Source organism: Pan troglodytes, chromosome 23 (genome assembly GCF_028858775.2).
Source record: "Pan troglodytes isolate AG18354 chromosome 23, NHGRI_mPanTro3-v2.0_pri, whole genome shotgun sequence".
In the NCBI taxonomy this organism is placed as follows: domain Eukaryota; kingdom Metazoa; phylum Chordata; class Mammalia; order Primates; family Hominidae; genus Pan; species Pan troglodytes.
The window spans coordinates 26130120-26146958 of NC_086016.1; the positions used below are offsets into that span (position 1 = coordinate 26130120).

Here is a 16839-nt window from a genome sequence, read left to right on the forward strand (position 1 = left end):
CTGCCAGTATCATCCTTCTCATGGGTCTCTTGCTGCAAACACAGAAGCCCAGCTCCACCTGGTGTAGGCAGAAAGCCAGTTGGCTTGCTACCACCCTGCTGGCTCGTGACTCTGCCTGGTGGCTTCACTCTTCAGACCAGCTTTCTCTGGAGGCCAGCCTCATGGCCATAGGAAGTCCCCTCACCATTCGGGAGGTATGTCCATCTGCACACCGCCCCAGGCCACAGAGAAGAGGGGTTATTCCTAAAGGCTCTCATTAGGAGGGGAAGCCTGACTGGGATCCTGGGGCCCATCTGCTGGCTGAATTCCCATGGCTGGTGGTGGGTCTCAGGCCTGGCCGAGCAGGCAAGGGGGCCAATCCTGGGGGCAGGGAAAGGACAAGCCCACAACAGAAGGGGCTTCTGGGAATAGTGCCCAGTGCAAGGTAAATAAACATAGGAGTCCCCATACTGGGGCATGTGAATGAAGATACAGTAAAGAGATGAACAAGGGCACACTAGCTGGCCTGACCCTGCCCGGGAAACGTGCCCTTCAGCACACTGTTACCAGAAAAAGGCCAAGCAAGATGCCAGAATGAAACCAGAGCACATGCAAATGTAAAATGCTGCCTTTCAAGCCTCTCAGGGCTGGCTGGGGAAGTTTTGAGAGTCACGATAGTATGGGGGTGGCCAAGCGGGCGGCGGTGTCTATGGTTCCCTTCTGATTTTCCATGGACTCACTGCCTGATTTGTTTGGTCTTCCATCCTTTCTGAAATCAGCAGTGTTATGTTACGAAAGGAAATGGAAAGGAGATAGGGATCCAAACTGTGCTGGTGTGTGTGATGCAAACTAGACCCGTCCTCACGGGTGTGTCTGTTGGTGTCTATGTGCCCTGGGAGGTGCAAGGATGGGAGGGTCTTCAGCGGGACGCACTGCTGCAGCACAGCGGATGGAGACCCAGGAGACAGTGTCTGCCCACTCTGGTGCCTACTGTAGATAGACCCTGTCTGTTGGAAAGCAGGTGTCTTTTCATAAGCTGCTTCAGGATCCACATCTGCATGGTAGGAAGATGCAGCATTGATATTTGCTGCCCTGGATGTGGATAGCCTCAGTACCCTGGTTTTGTCCTTTTCAGGCACTGCCAGGAGGTAGAAGGTGGCTGCTGGCCTCCACATAGTCCCCCAGCCTGCGGGTGGACCCTCCATGTCACAACAGGAGCCAGTGTAGAGGCCACAGGGTCTCAAGGCTGTGAGTTTTAAACTCCTCTCAGGCCTTAACAGCTCAGGGCTGGAGGTGCCCTGGCTTCCCTCCCAGGGCTGCTAGAGCAGGGTGGGCCCACACCTGTGTACAGATACTGTGGATAATCAGCAAGGACCCACAGGGACAGGGCCCTGAGAGGGGTACCACCTAGACATCCTGCAGTGGTTCCTGTAGCTGGGGGCCCAAGTCCCCAGAATCCTGTACTGCAGCATGATGTGGGCCAGGCCCCATGCCAAGGAGAAAGCGATGTCACTCATAACCTTGGTCCATTCTGGGCAGCAGTTTCTTCAGCGTGTTGGCTGCAGGGACCCATCTGGGAGCCAGTTCACTTATTCCAGGCCCCTGAGGTCCCACCCCAGAGATGGGCCTCCTTAATGCCTGTTTCCTCATCACTCACTCCCTGCTTTCCCCACACCCTGCCTGGACCCCGAGTAGGTGTCAGATGCCATGCTGGTCACTAGGACACTGCAGGGAACCAGACCCTGGAGCTAGTGATAGGTAGGGGGTGCCCAGTGCTGCAGCAGGTAAAGCAAGGACCAAGGGAGATGATGGGGGGTGCTCCCCAAAGTCAACTTTGCCCTGGTTAAGACTTCAAAGAGGAGTGGGGTAGGATGGCAAGAAGTGGGAAGAGGGAGGGGGGACCCCAGGCATCCCAGGAGCTGCAGATGATTCTCTGGGCACTGCTGGAGAGAGTGGGTGAGGGCAGAGCCTAGCCAGAGCTTCCCTGCAGCCTGCTTTGACTCAGCAGTTCCACCTCTAACAAATGGTCTGGTGGCTGGGTAAGCACCTGTGCAGGGAGGTGTACATACTGGGCCTCTCACTGTCTGTCCTCACGTTTGATCAGGCCCCACCTGAGTGCATCCCATAGGGGACAGGTCCAGCAAACATATGAGATGCAGCCATACAAAAGAGGAGGCTGCAGAGCAGTGGGTCTGTCTGTCATTTGCTGCCACTCATAAGAAGGAAGGGGGTGGGGATACACTTCTGTCTCCTTGGGACAGTGAGAGGGGTCCAAGAAGCCCCTGGCTGGGCAGTGTCCCCTTTGGCACTGTGGCAGTTTCCAGGGGATACCAGACAGGGTGTCCCCGAGGCTCCTGCCACAACCACCCCCCTCACACACCTGTGCCATCCATCCCACAGGGCATCTGGCGGATCCCCGTGGACGAGATTGACCGGCCGGGCAGCTTTGCCTGGCACATGAACCGCTCCATCGTGCTGCTGCTCAAGGTGCTGGCCCAGCTGCGGGACCACAGCACCCTGCTGAAGGTGTCCTCCATGCTTCAGCGGACCCCAGACCAGGGCAAGTGAGTGCAGCCACCCTGGACACAGCCTGGCATGCTGTGTGGGTCAGGGGCACACACACCCCAGGAAGCCTCTCCACTGCTCTGGCCCAGCTGTGAGGACCACTGGCTGGGAGCCTGGACCAGCTCTTCATTCTCCTTGGGGGCCTCTCTGTCCCAGTGTCTAGAACCTAAACAACACTTCCCACCCCCAGGCACCCTAGGGCAGACACAGCCTGTCCCCACTGATCCTGGTTCCACGTTGAGACTCTGGACTACCCAGCCTTTCCTTTCCTCCTGCTTCCCCCAACTCAGGGCTCTCGGGGTGCTGTCAGGTTGTAGGGAAAACAGATGTTCAGAAGATAGCTGTGGTTCCCCAGACAAAGGCCAGTAACAGTGGGGTGAGCGACAGGGGTGCCTGGGCCTCAGTGGTAAACAGGGAGCTCTCTGCCAGAAAGGGCAGGACAGACAACAGAGCCATCTGTTACAGCTGCCATTTACAGGGGGTGTTGGGGGGATCCTGGAAGAGACGCAGCTGAGATGTAGATGGGCCTGGCCTGGAGGCCTCACCCCGTCAGCTGGACTGGGCCTCCTCCCATGCCTGCACTGTCTCACCCTCTGGCTGTCTCACTCACCTACCATTTGCCAGGCGATGTGCCAGGAGTTCAGGGGCCTCCAGCTGGGGCCTGGGGCACCCTGGAGCCAGACCTGAGGGAGCAGCTATAGGCTGCTGAGCACAGCACACAGGGTGGGCCCACTGCAGAGGGCCTAAGGGCAACAGGCTGGTGCCGGGTCAGAGGCCTACTGGCTCTGGATAGAGGGAGCTCAGGGGAAGCTTCTAGGGGAGCAGCCCCAACAGGTGGTTAGGTGGAACACTGAGGAACAAACAGGCATCCTCAAGGCAGGGATGGGCAGTGGCCACCATCCAGCAGTGCCATGTGGTGTCAGATGCCCTCCTGTCCTCTCTGACTACCCCTGTATGACCGCAGGAAGTATCTGCGAGATGCTGACCGCCAGGTCCTGGCGCAGCGGGCCTTCATCCTCACTGTGAAGGTGCTCGAAGACACGCTGAGCGAGCTCGCAGAGGTATGCCACCTATGTCCTCCTCTCCTCCACGGCCCATGAACACGCTTCCAAGCCCTTCCCAGGTGGTGGGCCCGATCCCTCTATTTGCATACCCTTAGGCAGGATGTGCCTAAGGGTCCCCATCTGTGAGGTAGCACCCATCCTGTCTCTTCCTAGGCAGGGAAGGTCAGCCGTGGTAATGAATGCACGTGAATTCAGTGAGTCATGGATGCACTTGGTGATTAGTAAGAGCCATAGTGACTCCATGAAACTGAGCTCCCCAAGGGCTGCACCACCCAGGGCGGGGTCCCAAGCCCTCTCCCTGGCAGGCTGACCAAGGCCTATGAGAACACCATGTGTGTGCATCGTCCCTTTTCAGCCTTGAGGCAGGTGCAGCAGTACCTCCTTCTCACAGCTGAGCACTTGGAGGAGGCCAGGGGGGTTAAGCAGCCAGCCTACGAGGTGGGGCTGTTGGGAGTTGAGCCAGGACTGCCTCCAAAGCTTATGCCTGGTAGGGCTGGCTGTGGCTTGGTACAGGGCATCAACTTGAGGCTGTTGGGGAGGAGTCCTTGCCAGCCCCCCACCCCAGGCCTCGTGCATTAAGGGCCAGGAAGACTTGGCTCTGCAGCAAACATGCTTGGTGGCCCTGGGCAGGTCCCCTCCCATAAAATGCCCAGAGCTGCCCGGAGTTCACGTCATGGAGTCAAAGGGGAGCTGGGCAATGCTGCCCCAGCTCAGCCCAGGCCTGTTATTCAGGAGCAGTGCCACCTCCAGAGTCCCGTCAGCCCCTTGCTACCTGGGAGAGTGTGGTGGGGTAGCCAGAGGTGCAGAGGAGGGAAGGCCTTTCTCAGGCAGGTCTCTGGGCCCAGTGTCCTTCTCTGATAACTGAGACACAGCCCTGGCCAGCTGGCAGATGTCCGGAGCCACACAGATGTCAGGTGGGAGAGGCCCAGGTTGGGCTCACCAGCCCCCAGAGGGCCCACCTCATGAGTCATTGCAGTGGAGACACCAACGACACAGCTTCTTACCTTTGGTTTCTTTGTAGGGGTCAGAACGCCCAGGGCCCAAGGTCTGTGGCCTCCCCGGAGCCAGGATGACCACCGATGTCTCACACAAGGCCAGTCCTGAGGATGGCCAGGAGGGCCTCCCCCAGCCGAAGAAGCCCCCTCTGGCTGATGGCTCAGGGCCAGGGCCTGAGCCAGGGGGCAAAGTGGGCCTCCTCAACCACCGGCCTGTGGCCATGGATGCAGGAGACAGTGCAGACCAAAGCGGGGAGCGGAAGGATAAGGAGAGCCCACGGGCAGGGCCCACTGAGCCCATGGACACGAGTGAGGCCACTGTTTGCCACTCAGACTTGGAGCAGACACCGCCCCTGCTGCCAGGTCGCCCCGCAAGGGACCGGGGCCCCGAGAGCCGGCCCACTGAGCTGTCCCTGGAGGAGCTGAGCATCAGTGCCCGGCAGCAGCCCACCCCACTCACCCCAGCCCAGCCAGCCCCCGCCCCCGCCCCCGCCACCACCACAGGGACCAGGGCAGGGGGCCACCCGGAGGAGCCGCTCTCCCGGCTCAGCCGCAAGAGGAAGCTCCTGGAGGACACGGAGTCAGGCAAGACACTTCTGCTGGATGCCTACCGTGTGTGGCAGCAGGGCCAGAAGGGTGTGGCCTATGACCTGGGCCGTGTGGAGAGGATCATGTCGGAGACCTACATGCTCATCAAGCAGGTGGGTGGCAGGCAGAGGCCTGGGGGCACTAGTCTGCTGGCAGCATCCCCACTCTTGCCTTTCTATCCTCAAGGAGGGTCTCCCGGGCCTGCCCTTGGGGAGGGTTTTAGGTGTTGTTCCCACACCATCCCTGCTGTTCACTTTCTGCAATGAGCTTTAAAAAGTCAACATTCAACCTGGAAGGAAGTGAGAGCCCGTCACAGAAACCTTATCACAACCAGCGCGGGGAGTCTGGACCGCTGCTCCCACCGCTGCGCTGGGCCTCTGGGTACATCTTAGGGCATTTCCTTCAAGACTTCTGTGGCTGTCATCTAAAGATGGCTGCAGTGACCAGAGATCCCCTTGTCATTTTGCCTTCTTTTTTTAAACATTTTATTTTAATGTATCAAGCACTTTCCTTTTTCTCCATTTAAAATTATTCTCATAGGAAGAATCTCCAAAACTTTAGTGACTGGTTCAGATGGGATGACCATCCCTGACATACAGTATTCTCTCTAATCATGTCAGTTTGCAGTGCATCCTACCCCCAACTGCCCCATATCATATGGACCTTGGGCACTGAATCCCTAGACACACTTGACACAGCATGGGGCTATCACCATCAGGCCTGGGATTCCGAAAGGCCTCTCCCACTGTAATCATGCCCCTCCATCCTGCCCACTTAAGGGGCAGGTTCTAGCTCAGAAGACTCCCCTCTTCCCCTAGCAACTGAGCCTCAGCTGAATTTGAAGGCTTGGTTGGAGCCCTTGAGTCTGCCTGCCAGCCTCAGCTTGTGAGGATGTAAGTAACTCAGCCATAGAAATGAACTTGGTATAGCCAGATGGGCTCAGAGGAACAGCTGGGTCCAGTTCTGGCACCAGTACCTGGTGGTGTGGCACCTGAGCAGGCACCCCCACCTGGGAGATGGATGGGCATCTGCCCCTGCTACCCACGAAGAGCTGGGAGGTAGGGGTCTAGATGCGGACAGCAGTGGGGACGGCTGGCTATTCAGCAGAGTCTGGGGTGGTGGGGGGCACCCGAGCCACAGGGCATGCCCCCTACCTAGGCTGGTCTGTGCTACATACACAGACAGGGCTGGGGGAGGCTAACCACAATGGCCTGCGCCCCCTGACCTCCAGCATCTCCCTGTTAAGGTGGATGAGGAGGCTGCGCTGGAGCAGGCTGTGAAGTTCTGCCAGGTCCATCTTGGGGCTGCCGCCCAGAGACAGGTAAGCCCAATTTAGCCTGTGCCAGCCTCATCTTGCGGAGCCTGCTCCATATCAAGGCCCTAGGATGCAGGCTGAGAAGCAGATCCACTCTTGGGACTGTTCTTGTGGTCAGCTTGGGCTGAGGGGAGATGAGCAGGGGGCAGCTGAGCCTCCAGCCCGTGGCCATAGTGGGCAGGAACTTGACAGGGCCCAGACCCCAGTTCAGACATGCTGAGGGGTCCCCTCACCTCAGCCACCTTTTCTGTAACAAGGAGGATGGCCCCTAGCCAGCTGACCTCAACTGGGAAGGTCATTCCGTTTGGAACAGAAGTAGAAGCAGCAATGTTAGAGCCAGTCTGGTTAGGAGCCAGGTGGCAGGGGAAGGTGGAGATGCAGCCTATACAGGGACTGCCCCCCACCCCACCGCCCCAGGGGAGGACTTGTAGGGAGCAAGGTGTCCTAAGACAGGGTAGGCAGGAGTCCTGGAGTTTATTAAGCAGGGAGGAAGCAAGGCAGCAACACTCCTGAGTAGGGAAGATGGGGTTGGTGCAAGGTCCAGGCCAGGGCTGGGGAGGGAGGGCGGGGTCCAAGATATGGCAGGGAGTAGGGAGTTGGGGAGGCCCCTCCTGGGAGGACCCCAAGCTAGAGGTGGGAGGGCTGGGATCAGAATTCAACAAGAGGATGTGGCAGGGAGGGGCAGACATGGCAGGCAGGGAGAGCAGGTGTGCCCTGTCTAAAACATAAGCCTCCAAGCCAGAGGGTAGGTGGCATGCCATTTGAGTAGGTGCAGTCTTTTGTCCCCAGGGGTGTCCCGATGCCCCCGGTAGCCTCGTCCCAGGTCCCTTTGTTCCAGGTCCCCTAGCAGAGGGCTGGTAGCTGCCTTTGGGGTCCAGACGGGCTTCCTTCTCAGTGGAATGGAGCCTCAGGCCCCCACCACCTGCCTGGGCTATTACGTCTGCGGAAGCCCGCGAGGTTCAGCTTTGACCAAGCAGGCTGTGGGCCAGACGAGGCATGCTGTGGGGAGTAGGTGGGCCTGGTCCCCAGCTAAGGGCCAGAGTCCTTGACAGGGAGTGCCCCAACCCCCAGCAGTCCCCACCATTTCATTGTCCAGCTAGGCAGAGTGCATAGCACAGCTGTCTGGGCCCCAGTGCTGGGCGCAGGCCCAGGCCCAGGTCCACCAGGGTGCCCCTGCCTCCTCCACTGGCCCAGGTGGAGCAGGTGGACATGGGAGTGGTGACCACTCAGGAGACAGGAGGGCTGTTTCTGCTTTTGACGTCCTTAAAAGATAGACCCACACAGGAAACCCCCCCACAACCCCACACTGTAGCGTGAGAAGAAAGGGGTACTGAGTTGGCAGGAGCCAGGGCTGGGCCAGACCCCATTTTGCCGAGGCACATGCATATTGGGGCCCCTGAGGGCTGGGTGAGCAGAGATTTCCGTCAGAGACCTAGGAAGACACAGCCTGGGTTATGGGGGTGGCCAGAGCCAGGGGACCCAGGTCCTTACCTTTCAGGTTGCCTGCTGCTGGGCGACGCCAGGCCAGGCCCCAGCAGTCCCCTCCCAGTGTGTGGAGGGGAGTGGCAGGGAGGAGGCCCTAATGACCCTCAGACCTACCTGCCTGCTTCCCAGACCCTGGTGCGGTGGGGGCGCTTTGGTATCTGCCGTGGGCAGATTTGCGTTTCCTACCTAGGATTCTTACCCTGGGCCCAGAGAAGATGCCACTGTAGGGGCTGGCTGCCATCCTCTGGTTCTCTCCTCCCTTAAGCCCAATCTTGGAGGCCATTTCCTGCCATCAGAGCCCATAGCTCCCGCCCCTCAGGGAGTGTCCATTTTGCTCACGGCATGTCCTTGTTGCCATGGCAGCCCTGAACCCGCCTGGAGGGTGCTCTGGACATAATTAGAGGCTCAGTGCCCACGGCTGAGGCCCGCTCCTGAGCGAGCACAGGGACACTGCACTCACCTTCCTCCAGCGTGTCTGCTCACGCTGCCAGCTAGGCTGCTACACCACCACTGGTATTGCCGCAGGCCCGCAGGGCCCGAGAGACAGGTCTGTCCTCCTGCCCCGCACTCCCACAGGATGGGCTGCCCACAGGACAAGGCTGGGCCCCAGAGCACCGGCCTGGGGCACATCCCAGACACCCAGTATGTGGCAGAGTCCACAGGGGCCCGTCCTGAACCATGTGGAATTGAGGAACAGGGCATTTTAGCAAAACCAATGTCAGAAGAGACAGGGTCATCGGTGGTAGCAAACTGCCCCCCCGCCCCCATGCACTGAGGTACCTACCTGCAGGCGTGTGACTCTCCCACACTCGAGGGGGTGGGGGTGCTGTCAGCCCCATGTGGGCCAGCTCCCACAGTACAGTCAGCCTGGTGCTGGGGAGGGTTGAAGGGTGGACCCACTCCTCTGCTCAGCTGTGAGAGGCTGCCTCAGGGCTGCCTCACATCACCTCAAGACATACTGTCAGGGCACTGGAGCCTTCACACCTGTCCCAGGAGGGCTGGCTGGGGGTGGGAGCAAAAGTAGCCCTGTGAAAAGAGCCCCAAAAGGGCCTCGTGGCAGAGGGAATTGTGTGGATGAAGACTCGGAGGCCCCTAGGGCCCGGCTCACCTGGAAATCGCAGGCCCATGGTGGGAGCAGTTGCCAAGGCCAGGCTGCAGGGAGAGGCCAAGCTGGGGGCAGCACTGGGTGCCGTGGCAGTAGGTCACAGTGGGTTGTGGTATCAAGCCCAGGAAGCAAACTCTTGCAGCATCCCACTAGCTCCCTCAGGACTCTCCCATGAGTGGCCATTGGGAAGTCACCCTCCAAGACTGACCACCTGTTCCTGCATTCCCTGGGTTGGGAGCTGCACCCATGCCTAGGGTCCTGCAGGACATACTCCTCCCAGACTGGCGCCCTGTGGTGTGAGGGCAAGGCCAGCTGGAGGTCCTTCCACTGAGTCCCCACCAGTACGGCCTGGACATTCTCCCAGGGAGGGGTTCTGGGTCTCCAGCTGTGTCCTAGCATCAGCAGGATCCTGATGGGGTGCCTCTCTGATGGACCTTGTTGGCAGCATTGTGGGGGCTCAGTGGTGCCATATGGGCAGTGTTGGCAGCCCCAGGCGCACAGGATGTCCTGTGGGACAGCACTGGTCGGCTGGCGGGCAGAGCAGCGTGGGCTCAGGGCTGCCTAGCCAGCCTTTCTCACCTCTTGTTTGTCTCACAGGCCTCGGGGGACACCCCCACCACTCCAAAGCACCCCAAAGACAGCCGAGAGAACTTCTTTCCTGTGACAGTGGTGCCCACAGCCCCTGACCCTGTGCCAGCTGACTCTGTCCAGCGGCCCAGTGATGCTCACACCAAGCCTCGCCCTGCACTAGCTGCCGCCACAACTAGTATCACCTGCCCTCCGTCAGCATCAGCTTCCACCCTGGACCAGTCCAAGGACCCTGGGCCTCCCCGGCCACACAGGCCTGAAGCTACCCCCAGCATGGCCTCTCTGGGCCCAGGTGAGTCCCATCCCAGTCCAGAGCTGGGCCCAGGCCCCTGCCACCATCAAGTCCTCCCTGCGGGGAGAGTGTGAGTATGGGTAAGGGAGGCAAGCAGTGCCCTCCCGCCCAGTCGATCCCACAGGGTGGCGGGGCAGGTGACCGCGGGTCCACTCAGCAGTCACTGGCAGCCTCGGTGGCCCTGGTCAGCACATCCTACATCTACCACTCTTAACCTAACCCTGGGTGCCTCAGTCTCCCTGTCTGTGAAAGGAGGTGGTGAGGAGGGAGGGAGCAAACACCATCACGGACGTGTTTGCTACTGTTTCCTCCCCACAAAGCCTTATAGTAAGTAGGAAGGATGGCTTGGTCAGGTAGGAAAAGGATACTAGCCCACACCAGGCCTCCCTCAGGGCACTGGGAGGGGTCCTGACCTTCAGCATGCTGCAAGGCCACTGGTATCCGGCCTCAGTTACCTGTGAGCAGTTCCTGGGTACCAGGCCCTACTGGGTGTGGGGCCAGCAGATCTGCTCAAACCCCATCTTGCCTCATGGGCAAGACAGAAGCCAGCCAGGATGAGGGCAGGGGCAGGTCAGGGGGCTTGTGAAGGAAAACAGAGAGGACAAAGGTGCGGGCAGTAGAGGGCCCTGCTGGCCTCATCGGTGAAAGCTCCTGTTCCTTCTAAAACCCAGGATCCATTGGAATGGCAGTCTGCAGACAGCTAAGCCACAGATCCTTCCTTTGGGGAGGGGATGTAGAGGCAGCACTGCTATAGCCAGTGAGTGAGAGGGGAGTAGACAAGGCACCATCCCCCTCGCTGGTCCTGACACCAGCAGCTCTGGCAGCTGCAATTCTGCCAGACTGGGTTCAGCTCAGGCCTGGGCCAGGTTCCACTTGCCACCCAGGACAGGGGGCCCTTCCCTGTTGGTTCCCAGGACTCTAGGACCATGTGGCCAGGCTCTGAAGGCCCTATAATAGGACAGGGATATTCCCTAACTAATTTGTCTCCCCAGCTGGTGGGGCCCCAGGAGAGACCAGCGTGGTCAGAGGGTTCCCTGTGCCCCTGGGGACATCCAGCGATGGACCAGTTTCCCCAACCCTCCCTTTCAGGCCCTCCCCTGCTTCTCCCTCCCTGCCTCAAGGACCCAGCCTGTTTCCTTGCCGCAGACCCTGCACTGACCCACAGCCTGTGTCACCCCTGGAGGCTCACCTGTCTTCCCAGTTGAATTTCCTACCCATCTGAAAAACGAGACAGCCACTCTGCAGAAGTGCCCAGCAGAAGGCAGGCCTAAGAGCCCCCACAGACTGTGTGCCTGAGTGGAGGTTGAGTTGAGAAGTCTTCCTCAGCTCTTTCCCACGGTGGCTCAAGCAGCAAGCAGGTGCTGATGTTTTCACCTGATGCCATCCACACTGCTTTGAGGATTGTGAACATGTAGGCATCCTCTAGCCCAGTCAGCCTCGGTTGCACTGGTCGTGGCCCTGTGAGACAAAGAATTACTTCCCTTTGGGTCAGAACCTGTGGCCATTTGTTCCCAGAGGAGCCTGTGAAGGCTTCAGGACAAAGAGCCGTAAAAGAAGTGTAGTGCTGGCCAGGCGCGGTGGCTCACGCCTGTAATCCCAGCACAGTGGGAGGCCGAGGTGGGTGGATCACGAGGTCAAGAGATGGAGACCATCCTGGCCAACATGGTGAAACCCCATCTCTACTAAAAATACAAAAATTAGCTGGGTGTGGTGGTGGGTACCTGTAATCCCACCTACTCGGGAGGCTGAAGCAGGAGAATCGCTTGAACCCAGGAGGCAGAGGTTGCAATGAGCTGACATCATGCCACTGCACTCCAGCCTGGGCGACAGAGCTAGACTCCATCTAAAAAAAACGAACTGCAGTGGTTCTACCAGCATGTGACCTTGGCCATCCCTTTTCTTCTTTCTGCCTCAGTTTCCTGCATAAAATGGATAAGATGAAGATAATAGCACTGCAGGATTTGGAATGCTGCTTGGTGTTAAGCAGAGACTTGGTATGGGTTTTTGGGTTTTTTTTTAATTTTTATTTTTTATTTTTAGTGGAGACAGGGTTTCCACATGTTGGCCAGGCTGGTCTTGAACTCCTGACCTCAGGTGATCCGCCTGCCTCAGCCTCCCAAAGTGCTGGGATTACAGGAATGAGCCACCAAGCCTGGCCTGTTTGTTTTCCTCACTCTGTTGCCCAGGCTGGAGTGCAGCAGTGCGATCACGGCTCACTGCAGCTTCAACCTCCCTGGGCTCAGGTGATCCTCCTACCTCAGCCTCCCAAGTAGCTGAGACTACAAGCATGGGCCACTACGCCTGGCTAATTTTTGTATTTTTTGTAGAGATGGGGTTTCACCATGTTGCCCAAGCTGGTCTTAAACTCCTGGGCTCAGGAGATCCACTCGCCTCAGCCTCCCAAAGTGCTGGGATTACAGGTGTGAACCACCATACCCCGCCTGAGGATGGTGACGTCAAGGTGTGGGGGTGATGGGAGCCCAGTGCCGTAATCAGTTGGTCAGTGTTGGTAGCTGACTTACTCCCACGAAGACCCAGCTCTCCTGTCCCTCTGCCTGGGGCTGTCTTGCCTTGTACCAGTCTCATGCTCTCGTCTTGTAGTTTTTGAGGATCAGGAATTTACAGTGGCTTTGTGGGGTAAAGTTGGCTCAGGGTCTCCCACGTGGTTGCAATCAAGCTATCATCAGTGCATCTGAGCTCCCTTGGGGTGTTGGCAGCCTCAGGTCCTCACTGGTTATTGGCCAGAGGCCTCAGCTCCTCCTGTGGGCCTTTCTATAAACAGCTGAGTGTCCCCGGATCGTGGTGACTGGTTCTCCCCAGAGCCATTGACCCCACCGAGAGAACACAGAGGAAGCCACGGTGTCTTTTATAACCTAATCTCAGCAGCAACTGAGATCTCTGTAGGCCACACACACCTCCCTGGGGTGTGGGAAGGCCTGGTGGATGCCAGGGCCAGGGGTAGCGGAGTAGGGGGCTAGAGACTGCCTGCCTTCCCTCTGCCTGCCTGTCCCACCATCAAGCAGGCCAAAGCTGTAATTCATGTCCTTCTTTCCTCTGTTAGATCTAAGAAAGAGGATCTGTTTCCTAGCATACCTTCTTCAGCCTGGAGAGTTGATCCTTTTCTATTCCCATTCCCAAAACCAAATTAAATGGCCTTTTGCCAGGATGGAACTGTTGAATGACACTGGGGGCAGGGGGCGAGGGGGTGGAGGCTTGAGACAAGGCCTCAGCCAGCCTGGGGCAGGAGCCTCAGGCAGAGCAGCTGGATGGGGATGGCCATGGCCGCTGAGGCCTCTGCCTAGTCCAGCAGTCGCCTGCTGGCCCCAGCTTTGTACCGGGAGCTGTCACTCCTGCTGACCAAGGAGGGGAGCTGGCTCCCCCTGCTGGAGAGGACGGAGGGCCTCCTGGCAGAGGAGCGGGATGGGGAGGCGGTGGGGTGGCTGGAAAGGCAGTGGTTGATGACCAGTGTGGTGGGAGAGTCCAGACCTGAGTGAGAAGGTGGGGAGCAGCAAGGGAAGTGAGGGCCTGGAGGCCTGGGAACCGGGGACCGATGCTGAGTAGTCACCTGGCCAGCAGCCACGGGCACAGCATTTGCCCCTCAGGCCCATCCCGGCCTTGGCCCAACTGAGCCCAATTCCTGGCCCCTGCCTCAGGCCAGGGAAGGTGTGGCTGGCTGGGCAGGAGCCATAGTGCCAGCGTCTACTTTGGTCTTAGTTGGGTTGTTTGGATTTTGGTCCTGACCTCGTTTCTGAATGCTGCTTATGTGAGCTGGAGGGAGAGTGGACACTGCCCCCCCATCCCCTCTCACTGCCTTGTGATGGGATCTTAGAGAGGCTGGGCCTCGAAGACTCAGGTGTGGCCCCACTGGGTCAGGTGTATAGCCCTCTCGGGAGGCGGAGGAGCCCTCTGGGGGTGGGGAGCCAGCCCCTACCAGTGTCCTCTTGGGTGGTGAGTGGATTCTTGGCAGCACCAACCTGGGCTGCCTCAGCCAGGACCCCAGCATTGGCCACACTCCCCTGCGCAGTGTCCCAGGGCACAGCCTGGGCCCATAGGACCTGACACAGATGCGTTGGAGCCTGCGGGGTGGATGAGTCCATTACCTGCAGTGAGCCCATGTCCCCACAGAGGGAGAAGAGCTGGCGAGAGTGGCAGAGGGCACCAGCTTCCCGCCTCAGGAGCCACGGCACAGTCCGCAGGTGAAGATGGCCCCCACAAGTTCCCCGGCAGAGCCACACTGCTGGCCGGCAGAGGCTGCCCTGGGCACAGGCGCTGAGCCCACCTGCAGCCAGGGTAAGGCGAGTTGGGAGCAGCCCAGCACCAGCCCCCAGGAGGCTGCCTCACAGCTGGCAGCCAGGGTGGGTTTCCCGGCCTGGCCTTGAAGGGCAGGGCCTGGGGATGCCCCATGGAATGAGATGGGGAGGAAATGGGGGTAGTGCAGGCTGGACAGGGGAGCCAAGGGAGAGGCCCAGGCTGAAGAGTTTAACGCATGGCCCATTGTGTCAGGGGCTGGGTAGAGACGGACCCCAGAGGCTTATTCCACCCCTGGCATCACGGAGGGGTACTAGCGAGGGCAGGCGGCCTGCTTGGGCCCACTGCAGAACCCAGGCTGAGCCCAGAGTGGGGAAAGAGGAGTAGGCATGGACAGGGTGGAGCATGGGCCTGGTGACAGACACTTGAGGGACATCAGCAGCAGGCAGAAGGGTGGACAGGTTGGGCTGGGCCAAGCAGGCGTCCCCGTCGACAGCCACGTCAGATTCTAGCCCTGGCCTCAGTCCGGCCTGTTCCCACCAGCTGCCCCAACCAGCCAGGCCCCTTGGGGACTCCTCCTGGCCTGGGCCTCCCACAGACCACTCGGGATGGCAGGACCTGGCGCCAGCCCCTGGGGGCCAGGCATGGGCTCTGTGTAAACCCCATTCCTTTTAAAGCCATGGGGCTGCAGAGGAATGTGGAGACGAGCCAGGCCAGCTGGGTCCTCCCAGCTCGTGCAGCTCCCTAGAGGCTGCCAGGCCTGCAACTGGCCCAGCCTTCAGGCTCTGGGCAAACTCAGCCCCTTGCTCCCCCTGGAGGATGAGGCGAAAGTGGATGCCCTGGGGCCAGCTCAGTGACCATGCCTGGCTGAGCGACCAGCTCTGGGCTTCAGTGTCCTCCCTGGGGCATAGACACCAATAGGACATGCATCCTAGGATGGTTGTGGAAATACGACAGTTCATGCAAGCATGATGCCTGGAGGTCTTATAGAACCCAGCAAGGCTCAGGGAGTCTCAGGTCCTGGGCTTTGAGTTCATGGTGTTACTGGGTAAGGTTCACAGTCCCAGCACCCCACAGCTCAGAGCCAGAGTTGGGTCCCTGCAGGCCTGAGCCAAGTATTTGCCCAGGGTAGAAGCCTTGGAGCCTGCCAGCCAGCACAAACTACACAGCATAAAGGCCCAGGACCTGGGGGGAGTGGGTGGGGGCGAGATAAAGTGCTCACTGTGTGATGCAGCAGGCAGGAGGTGCTCTTGGTACCTTTGTCTTCCAGAGGGGAAACTGAGGCCTGAACCGAGAAGGGATGGGGAGGCTCAGGAGGCTGCGAGTGAGACTCAGCCCCTGAGCTCTCCCTCAACAGCTGCCAGCTCCAAGGCCCCCAGCAGTGGGAGTGCCCAGCCACCAGAGGGTCACCCAGGCAAGCCTGAGCCCAGCCGGGCTAAGTCCCGCCCCCTGCCCAACATGCCAAAGCTGGTCATCCCCTCCGCCGCCACCAAGTTCCCCCCTGAGATCACCGTCACGCCACCCACCCCAACCCTGCTCTCCCCCAAAGGCAGCATCTCGGAGGAGACCAAGCAGAAGCTGAAGGTGACCTCAGGGGCTGGGCTGGAGCCATGTGTGGGTGGGAGGCATAGGTTACAAAGGGGGCCTAGGGTGGGGGTGGGGGTGGCAGGAGGGCCTGGGGTGTGGGTGAGGATGGCATAGGGGCCTGGGGCAGGGGTGAGGGTGGGAGGGGGGCCTGGGGCAGGGGTGAAGGTGGCAGAGGGGCTTGGGGCAGAGCCCAGCCATCCTTGACCAGTGCCCCGCCCGGCCCTCTCCGCAGTCAGCCATCCTTTCTGCCCAGTCTGCTGCCAACGTGAGGAAGGAGAGCCTATGCCAGCCAGCCCTGGAGGTCCTGGAGACATCCAGCCAGGAGTCCTCGCTGGAGAGCGAGACAGACGAGGACGACGACTACATGGACATTTGAGGGGCCACTGCAGCCCCACCGCCACGCCCCAGGGGACCAGCCAGGCCTGGAATTTCCCCTGGGCAGGACCCTGGGCAGGACCAGAGGCCCACATGGATGCCACTCCCCACACAGCCCCCAGGCCTGCCCAGCCCACCTCCTCATGGCATCCTCCCTGTACCCAGGTCAGGCTGTCCACACCGCATGGGAGCCCAGAGGAGGAGGGGCCCGCCTTAGCCATGTGAAGGTGGATTGGTCGCCATCTGCACGCCAGGCGGCATCCTTTTCTATGAAGTGTTGACTTTGTAAATCTGCCCACACCCAGCTGGCCATATCCACCCCTCGACGCCGGGATGAGCCGGCTCTGCCTGTGTCACAGTGGAGGGGTCCTTTAGGGCCAGGCTCACCCCTCACCCTTTTTTTGGTTGCTTTTCTAATAAAGATGGAACAGTTGTCTTTGCCTCTTTGCTCACCTCTAGGGGGCAATCTGGCAGAGTCTCGGGCGGAGAGTTGCTGTCCCCAGGGATTCTGGGCCTTTACTGCCATAGTCCATAGGGCAGGGCCTAGCCCCCCTCCTTCTCCAGCATCTCAGGGACCAGCCAGGCAACCAAAGCAGCGGCTGGGGGTGCCCAGTGGGATAAGGAGAGAGCTGACTCGGGGCTGGGCCAGGCAG

General features: G+C 59.7%; 1 protein-coding gene across 17 annotated transcripts in view; it reads left to right on the forward strand.

Annotated features, from left to right (window-relative positions):
• CABIN1 (calcineurin binding protein 1) overlaps positions 1-16619 on the forward strand; it is a 166015-nt gene extending 149396 nt beyond the window's left edge. For 11 of the 17 annotated variants that reach the window (XM_016939804.4, XM_016939808.4, XM_063808359.1 and 8 more), the window contains 8 exons: positions 2380-2543; positions 3509-3605; positions 4630-5304; positions 6438-6512; positions 9694-9976; positions 14102-14266; positions 15495-15808; positions 16044-16619. In XM_016939804.4, coding sequence (XP_016795293.3) covers positions 2380-2543; positions 3509-3605; positions 4630-5304; positions 6438-6512; positions 9694-9976; positions 14102-14266; positions 15495-15808; positions 16044-16187 — 1917 coding nt within the window. In that variant the 3' untranslated portion in view covers positions 16188-16619. The remainder of the gene's footprint in view (positions 1-2379; positions 2544-3508; positions 3606-4629; positions 5305-6437; positions 6513-9693; positions 9977-14101; positions 14267-15494; positions 15809-16043) is intronic. The other 6 variants (XM_063808360.1, XM_063808362.1, XM_063808363.1 and 3 more) reach the window with 1 other exon arrangement.
• The last annotated feature ends 220 nt before the right edge of the window (positions 16620-16839 follow it).